Raw genomic sequence first — 8,931 nt, forward strand, 5'->3', positions numbered from 1 at the left:
CATGCACAGGCACATAAGCAGGCATACACACAAGCACGCACACACACACACACCCACACACATAACATAAACATGTACATGCACACATGCACACAATTCAAGAATTTCTCAGAATTATGAACAGGCAAGATGGAGGTGGGGTTGTATAAAATGAATTTTACATGTGAAATCTATGCACTAATCATGTTTTGGTACTTGTTGTCTAGCAGATACCAGTGAGCATTGAGTGTGGATAATGCAATTTAGTGAGACAGTTAGAATCATATAGGCCTTTCAACGTGATTTATTTTTGTGGAAAAAATGTGCTGGACTGGGCGGCGGTCATATTTTGTACCGCTCTGCGGTACATCTAGTTCAATAAATATGTCCATTTTGATATTGCCAGAGAAGAACTAATGGGGAAAATATGTAAATAAAAATGGAACGACATGAAAAGTAAACAGTGGTACCTATACATGCATGCTGAAAAACACACACCCCAGACACAGATAGACTTCTAACGTGCCACACTGAAACTGTAGTATGCTTGTGCTCTTAGTTAGCAGCAGGACTGCATTACACTAGCTCCATGTGCCTCTCACATGGGCTTTGGAATGGAGTCCAGATTTAACCCATTTACAAAAAGCACATCCTGTCACATGACCTGGGAGAGTCACTCGTTGCCTGCTTAGTCTTGCTAAAGCCCTCCTGTTTCAATCCTGCCTCAATTACCGGCACCAGGTCTAGTGAAAGGCTAATTATCCATGATCAAGATGAGTCAGACCATTAACAATGTTACCAACATGACTCAAGACACATCAACACGTCAGGACAGTACTAGTATCATCTGCATTGAAATAAAGCATGTCAGACATATTTTTATTTGGTCTTTTCATATAACAGATTCAGTGTAAGATATCAGATATCTGATTCAATGTAAGAAGACAATTAATGTAATATTAATAGAACGATCCAAATTGTGCATAAATATTTCCATCAATAACCAACCAAAACCTAAATCACAACACACACACACACACACACACACACACACACACACACACACACACACACACACACACACACACACACACACCAATGTAAGAGTAGCTTCTAGAGTATCCTTCACTCATGTTCCCAGTCACTTTGTGTTTGGGACAATGACAAATACTGTACAATAAAGTGTATATAAACCCCCATGAATTAAGATAACAGAAGCCCACATTTTTGATGTGAGGTAATAAGAATAGGAGACCCTGAGACAGACAGTAGCTGCTGCTGAGGACGGACAGACACATGGCCATATGGACCGAGCTGCTTAGGACCTTAACGAACACCACAGCTTAACAGGCTCAGGCCTCTGACCACACTCAGTGTTGACAGAGGCTGACGAAGACACATGAGCACATGGGGCTACTAGCAAGTTCAGCTCCGTCAAAAGATATTTTTATGTCCAACTAGTCAGTAGTTTTTTCATCTACCATGGGTCCAACATTAATGCTGAACTAATAAATACAAATAAAGCATACTTGAACTTCAAAATGAACATTTTGTGTCAACAAAACAGTGTGACATTTATCTCAACATTGACAAGGTGAACGGAAATAACGGAAGCAGATCCCAGAGATCATCTGTGAGGATCATGTCAGTGTATAGTCACAGTAGTTAGTTTCAGTGTAAAACAATGTTTTTGTTTTACATTCAGAGAGGTGCATCATACGCCAAGCTTATCAAACATGACACTATGGCCATGTAAACATCGTCTGCTCACAGAGGCTACATGAGCCCTTTCAGTGTAGACAGCTTTCCCAGAACACCTATTTGTTTACCTTCACTCATGTTCAGACTGGCTGAGGGCTGGTGTCAAACACAGCTTTTTATCAGTCCTGTGTCCTTAAAGAGTTGACTCTGGTACATACAGCGTGTCCTCATAATAACACAAACTCATCGGTGCTACTTGACTGGCTCGCGCTGCTTGCCTTGCGTTGGCTGAAGATACAGACATCAGAGAAAAAAGACTTTTCACTCTGTCCATCGTCCCCCTCTTCCATCCGTTGGCCTTCCACAAAGGTGAACATCGGGTATTTGTCTTTCTCTGCGTTTAGTGCCTAGGTAGGGGTCAAGAACACATAGTGAATTGCTGTTTGGTTCTTTAAGCATGCTGCTTAAAGTCCATTATTTGTTTAGAAACTGAAAAATGGTGAATTCACACATTTATATCTTATCATTAGGTCATATGCAAAACTGAACACCAGGTTTGTTGCCATGCCCTGTCACCTGAACTATAGGCAATGGTCCACATGCCACTAGGCCGACTTTCAATTAATCTGTGGACGATGTCAACAGCTACGTGGAAAGTGTTACATCTTGTGTCCAGTGTTTTAACCATTTGTGTACCATGGGGTAGTCAGAACAGATGCAAATGGAACAACTGAAACACCAGGTCCTGTCGTCTACATACCGCACTGACCAGCACACACAGCGTCTCGAAGTCCTGCTGGCTTCTGGCATAGAAGCCCACAGCACAGCTGGGGTCCATGCGGCTGAAGGCCATCTTCCGAGCCGCCTTACAGTGAAACGACTGAGAGGAGACCGAACACAGATAAACAATAGATATCCAAAGTTACATGAGATTTTTTACCACCATTTTCATTTTCTGACAGGGGATTACGGTGTCTAATGGTCCGGACCTTTTAATCGGTCACTAAAGAACCTCTCTATACCTCTAACGGGAAGTCTTCTTGGCTGATCTCCACTGTGGACTGGCTGTAGTGAGGGTCTAAGTACACCAGCTGCTCATCTGAGTGAGTGGAAAATTGAAGACAGAAACATACATGGAATATGACATGAATCCCGCATATCAGATTCCTAACTTGTTCTCTTATTAAATTAAACAAACAACATTTTCAAGAAAGATATACTGTTCATCAAGTGAACTTATGCTTACTTAGACTCTTGATTTAGAACACATTCTTGTTTAACCACCCCCCCCACAAAAAAAAAAAAAAAAACAGTAAATAATGTCAGCTCAGGGATCCTTTAATGTTCCCTGAATATGACACAGCGGATTCAACTGGAATGTTGAGAGGTAACGCTTACCTTGGAAGCCAACAAAATAGAGTGAGTGTTTGGGCCTGCCACCGATGATTCCAATGCAACACTCTAACCTGAGAAGTCTCTGTTGAAAAAACGAGATGAGGACAAATTCATAATTTTTTGATTCATGTGTATCTGTATCAGTGTCTGATCTGTTTCCAATGTATTCCACTGTCACATTCCTTAGCTGTCTGCTATGTATGCATATACAGTGGGTGTCCGGCATGCATCTGTGACCATCTGATGATGACTTACTTTGACAGACTCTGTGTAGGCTGGGTTGAGGGCGTCGCCCCCGAGCCGAACAGGCACCATGAGGATGAGGGACCTCCACGGTGCCCCGCGGCCCCTGGGGCCCTCCGGCTGGGGCCGCTCGCACAGTCGCACAATGTCCCCTTTGAACACTGCAGCACAGGGTGGGGCAAGAGCGCGGCACACTGAGCTCAGTCACATACAGTCAGACGAATCACACACAGAACACAAAGCTCATACAGAGAACCACAACAGAGGCATCAACATCAGAATTCCAGCTAGATGTGGATGTAACAAAAACGGTAATGTCAACAACCCCAAAGGGTGGAAATATCCAAGTTAGCTAGTTAGTCCACCCGGACACATCATGTTTCTGGTCTAGAGTCTGGCGTTCACCAAGTTCATAATTAATCAACGGAATAGACAAACTTTTTGAATACATGCATCTGGAGATATAAAAAAATACAATGAAGACGCATATTTCATTGTGACAATATAGGTGTTGCAGGACAGAATTAGTCCCACATCCCTCTAAACATATGATACATGACTACACCTGGTCCATGGTAGTTGAATTGCATTTGACACAATAACTGGCTCAGATTCCATCATGTAGAAGGCACTCACCAGTGCAGTCCTGGGCCACATACACCACCAGATCAGATAAGTCAGATGCTGCTACTGCCTTCCTAACAGAGGCCAAGACACACAACAGATTAACAGACAAATTGACCGGCGAACAGAAATAAACAAAGAAACAATAAACACTAAACAAATGTCACTAACTGATGCACTATGCAATACCATTCTTCGTAAACCACCAGGCCAATAGAATGGGGCAAATAAAACAAGGTGTGTCTCGAGCAAAGAATGCTTTCATTCAGATTAAAGTGATTTAGCACCCCATTCATTAAGACTGGTTCACAGCAGACTTAACAAATATTGAACATCCTGTTCATGCCAAATAAGCTACATGCAGCAAGCAAAGAAAGTGAAAGCTTCCTGGCGTACTCTCTGTCTTTAGCCACGGCTCACCGAATGATGTGGGCGGCAGTGGCAGGACCGTACCAGTCCCCGGCCTGCTTCCCCAAGCTCTTGCCCATCTCCACCAGCTGGTGCAGGCCAAAAGGCTGCTCTGGCTGGTCAACGAACCAGGACACCACAAGCCTGTGGGTAGCCTCGCTCCCACTGCCATCCCCCTCCAGCAGACTGGAGCCCAGACTTTTCCGCCGGACTCTGGGGGCTTCTACTGCGGCCACGCTTGTGCTAGAGAAAGGCTGGGACGGCAAGACCTCCAGGTCATCTTTAGTAGTATGATGTGAGGCAGACCAAGTCCATCCTAAAGAATGAAATCACATGTGGGATATAGTATTATTTAGTAGATTTAACACAATTCTTTGTGCTATGACAGAATGGTAAAATAAATAATATTTACATCCAGGTGAGGAGGCAAACACGGAATGTCAATGTTGCAGATAGAAAACAAACAAATAAAAGAAGATGAAAGACCTCAAAACTTGCAAGGAAATACAGTGAATTTCATACTGGACATAATAACCCTTACCACTATACCCTACACTAACCCTCACCTCATACAGTGAGACCATTCAAGTATGCTCACCTTGTGGGAGCAGGTGAAGGACGAGCCCCTGGGCCAGTAGCATCTGTCCACTGCGCAGCATGCAGCCCCAGCCACAGTCACTGGTCAGTGTGGAGCCAGCCAGCTGAGGGAAGCTTTTCCGATAGGTCAGCCAAAACAGAGAGGAAAAGGCTCGGCGGAATGCCTCCCTGTCTCCTGAATAGTTCATAGAAGGAAAAGGGGAGACCGATAAGGTTATTAGGAATGACTGGCTGGCTATGTATTACAGTGGAAGGTGTCTTAACTGATGTGATGGATTACACGTCATGCAGGTATTACAGGTAGAATGGTGGTAATGAGGCTATAATTATGTGCTTGGTAGGGTGGAGCGGCCAATTTTGCTTACAGACTAATAACAGACAAAAAGAAAACACCAGGCAGGTCTGAACACTAAAAACAAACTATTTTGATCCCTCGAGCAAACAAAGTTCTTCTCCACAAATAGAAAAGAGAGAGGAACATTCATAGGCTTGCAGTAGCCAAACTCTCTTACCAGAGTAGCTCAGCAAGTAAGGCTGTCCCAGAAGGACCACAGGCGACCTCTTATTGAAGCGGGATTTTGACTTAAAAGTCCAGCCTACAGATAAACATGACATATAATTTCATAAGAGACACATAGGCCTATTAGTACAGAATGAGAGCAATTAAGTTGTATAATAGATTTAATAGAAGGCTTTGTTTACAAAAACGCACAGTACATAAAGGCGTACCATATTTGACACTATTCCAGGCAGACACAAGTTTGCTCTTGATCTTGACCCGGTCCTCTGGCTCCCCCGAATCGTCTCTGGCCCCCGCTGAGCCCATGGAGCCGGGAGAGTAGAGAAGAGAGGCATGACTCTGGGCAGGAGAGTCACCAGGCCTCACAGGGTTCATGGCTATATCCCTCGCCACCTCACAGCCATAGCAGCTTCAATGCTCCCACACTGCACTGCACACAAACAAAGTTACTGTTGGGGATGGATGGGCTGGGCTCACTCTTTTTATATACTTCTTTCTCACCTTCAGACACACACACACACACACACACACACACACACACACACACACACCTCTCTTCCTCTATCTCTAGGTTATCTCTCTCTCTCTTACTCACAGACAAACATACATATACACACACTGACACTTTCCCAAAGGGTCATTCCACGTCAGTTCAACCAGGGCCCACGCACTTAGGTCTCAAAAAATTCTGAAAATTACCAGGTGTACCTATGTTACCCAGGAGACACACTGTAAAATTACTCTTATGTAAGATCAATACTTTCCAAGATACAGCCAGTTTTACAGGGGGAGGGGGGTGTCGATTTTGTTCGGCCTCTTTTTTTTGTCAAAGTTCACAAGCCCACAGCGCAAGAACTAAACCACGTATGAGGCTCAAATTTTGCATGCTGGTACATAAATAGGAATAGTATGTAGCAAAATTGTCACGTTTGGTCTGGATAATCCTGCATGGTCATAGCTGTCCCTCAAAGTTGATACAAATGTTATTGGAGTTTTTGGCTGGGCTCTGTTCAAGCCTTCAGAAGACATATTTGTACTCAACATAGGCTCTTGATTTATTTTCCTTACTGAGATAAGTAGAAACACTCTCACAAAAAGCAATGAACAGAAAACAAATCCCTTCAGGGTCTGAACAGCAGACCTCACAAGTCTGAAAAATCATTTTGGTTATCATTTTCAGAGCACCCAAACACCTTGTGGGAATATACAAAGATTTTTTAAATATTTTTTTCTTTATTCTCCATGATCCCTTCTTTTTGAAAACACCAATTTGACTCGTCTTATGCAAATCTTTCTTTTTTATTTTCCACCCTGAACATGGGCAAAATGCCAAAACGTGACGATTTTGCTACATACTATTCCTATTTATGTCCCAGCATGCAAAATTTGAGCCTCCTACATGGTTTAGTTCTTGCGCTGTGGGCTTGTAAACTTTGACAAAAAAAAGAGGCCAAACAAAATCGACACCCCCCTCCCCCTGTAAAACTGGCTGTATCTTGGAAAGTATTGATCTTACATAAGAGTAATTTTACAGTGTGTCTCCTGGGTAACATAGGTACACCTGGTAATTTTTTCTGAATTTTTTGAGACCTAAGTGCGTGGGCCCTGGTTGAATTGACGTGGAATGACCCCAAAGATAAATCTTTGACCATATGCCAATAAACTTGAAAAGGGAGGCCTAAATGTTCTACTGTGTCACTGGGACATGTGATTTCCTTGTGACAGGAATTCCAGAATTGCCATACATGTCAAAAAGTGTGTGGGGGGGGGACCTGAATACCGACCATTTGTAGTATATTCTCAGCACTGTATTATTGCTTGACATTCGATTATTTACTTGATTACTTACGCAACTGATTAGCACCCAGACTATGATTTCTGTTGACCAATATTACACACTATAGTAAAGGCATAGCTTTTAATAATTGCAGTGGACATCTAACAGGACAGCAGGAAGGGAAATGGAATTCTGGTTGATTCCAGGTTAACGTCTAGCTTCTAGTTGATTCATAAATCATGCAATGGGACACTTTCTATAAACAGACTGCGTTACTTTAGATTGACCACTGAGCTAACGTTAGCTAGCTAGCTAACTGTATAAAGACAGCTTTGTGTTGCTGTTCCCATGACCTATTATTTTCTTAACTTAGCATAGCTAGGCTAACTCACTAGCTTTTCTGGAAAAGCCACCCTTGAAAAGAGGACAGTCAAAAAAACAAGCACCTTAAGCAGAAGCAGATCTCGCCTTCAACACACGTACAACACCAGCGGCTCGCTAGCTGGCATGTATGTACGCTATGTTCACGTCAAAAACAGTACAGGTATACTGTGTAACGTTAACCCCAAACGTTAGGTAAGTAACTAACATAACACACATATATCAAACCTAACCAAATTCACGTAAGCGAATATGTATAGTACTTTTTCATTGACAGAAAATACACATACCTTTGCAAAACACAGCACATTTTCACCGTCTTTCAACGTTACCTTTGTAAACATCCGTGGCCTCTCATTACATTATCAATTAAACAAACAGTTGGAGAGATACTTCCTGTTTATCCAGTAGCTACTTAGCAACCCGGCTGTAGCAGTAACCTAGTATCAGAACTGTGATTGGTTGGACCAGAGAATGTCTACACGGGAGAACCTTCACTCTCGGAACTCTTCCGGTGTGGTACTGCATCTAGGGGCGCTCACGGGCGAGTCCAGAATGAATGGAGGTCTATGGAGCTGTACCCCTCAAAATCCACTTTTCTCGGGATATAATTTTTTTTCAAGTAATTTGAATATTGTATTTGAAAGGGGAGGCAAAGACAATACACTTGGTTGAGTATTATATTTTTTAAAGTCACTTAATTGTTCTAAAAAGCCTTTCAAACGTGCCAATGACGTCATTCATTAGCATGATCATAGCATAGCATAGCATCAATGCTAGCGTGTTATGGGCAACAACGACCCAACCTGTAAGAAAACGAAAGGACATGACTCCCGGATTATTTCACTTTTGATTTAAAATCCATATCCATTTTGCGAAAAATAAAATAAAATCTGAGGGTTTCAGTTGTTAAATAGGTGAAAACAACAAATGTAGCCATGTAGCTCCATAGGACCCCATGTATTTTGGACTCGCCCGCGATCGCCATCTAGGTGAACTCTGGTGAACTGCAGCCAAATTCGGTTTGTATGGGATTAATAGAGAGTGGGGAGGCTCTCCTTAGAAGGGCTCTGGTTGGACTTTCTTTCTCTTTTTTGTGTCTTAAAGTCAAAGATTCTAGAGCGGAATCTTTGCTTAAAGTCTTCAACTCCTGATGTCACCTTTCAACACCTACTCAACACCTAGGCTACTCAACAGGTTTGACTTTGACAGGGGTGTCTTGTTTCCATGTGGCATTTTAGTTTTGATGATTTCATGCTCTCATGTGCATATCATGTGCCAGCAATTCACTGCACACAACACACTG

At 42.7% G+C, this 8,931-nt stretch overlaps 1 protein-coding gene across 2 annotated transcripts; it reads right to left on the reverse strand.

Moving 5' to 3' along the window:
- Window positions 1-311: 311 nt before the first annotated feature.
- atg4db (autophagy related 4D, cysteine peptidase b) lies at window positions 312-8,017 on the reverse strand. Of its 2 annotated transcripts, none has more exons than XM_076265503.1 (11): window positions 7,916-8,017; window positions 5,677-5,892; window positions 5,460-5,543; window positions 4,949-5,122; window positions 4,363-4,666; window positions 3,955-4,016; window positions 3,331-3,479; window positions 3,079-3,157; window positions 2,703-2,779; window positions 2,441-2,560; window positions 312-2,087 (listed from the first exon to the last, which is right to left on the reverse strand). In XM_076265503.1, exons 2-11 carry the CDS (start codon window positions 5,840-5,842, stop codon window positions 1,908-1,910), a joined length of 1,395 nt encoding a protein of 464 aa, XP_076121618.1. In that variant the 5' UTR covers window positions 5,843-5,892; window positions 7,916-8,017; the 3' UTR covers window positions 312-1,907. The 2 variants fall into 2 exon arrangements, with proteins under 2 accessions (XP_076121618.1, XP_076121616.1); XM_076265501.1 differs by having other exon boundaries at window positions 5,677-5,897.
- Between the last annotated feature and the right edge of the window lie 914 nt (window positions 8,018-8,931).

Source organism: Alosa pseudoharengus, unplaced genomic scaffold (assembly GCF_046254945.1).
Source record: "Alosa pseudoharengus isolate Yale_2024_CS ecotype anadromous, Long Island Sound unplaced genomic scaffold, YU_APseudo_1.1 YU_APseudo_1.1_scf_4, whole genome shotgun sequence".
Lineage (NCBI taxonomy): Eukaryota > Metazoa > Chordata > Actinopteri > Clupeiformes > Clupeidae > Alosa > Alosa pseudoharengus.

Coding starts and splice junctions, on each gene's coding strand:
- atg4db (XM_076265503.1), bottom strand. CDS start 5,842: ATGAACCCTGTGAGGCCTGGTGACTCTCCTGCCCAGAGTCATGCCTCT. Junction 5,544..5,676: donor CTGGAATAGTGTCAAATATG/GTACGCCTTTAT, acceptor GTTTATCTGTAG/GCTGGACTTTTAAGTCAAAA. Junction 2,780..3,078: donor CTATTTTGTTGGCTTCCAAG/GTAAGCGTTACC, acceptor CCACTCACTCAG/ATGAGCAGCTGGTGTACTTA.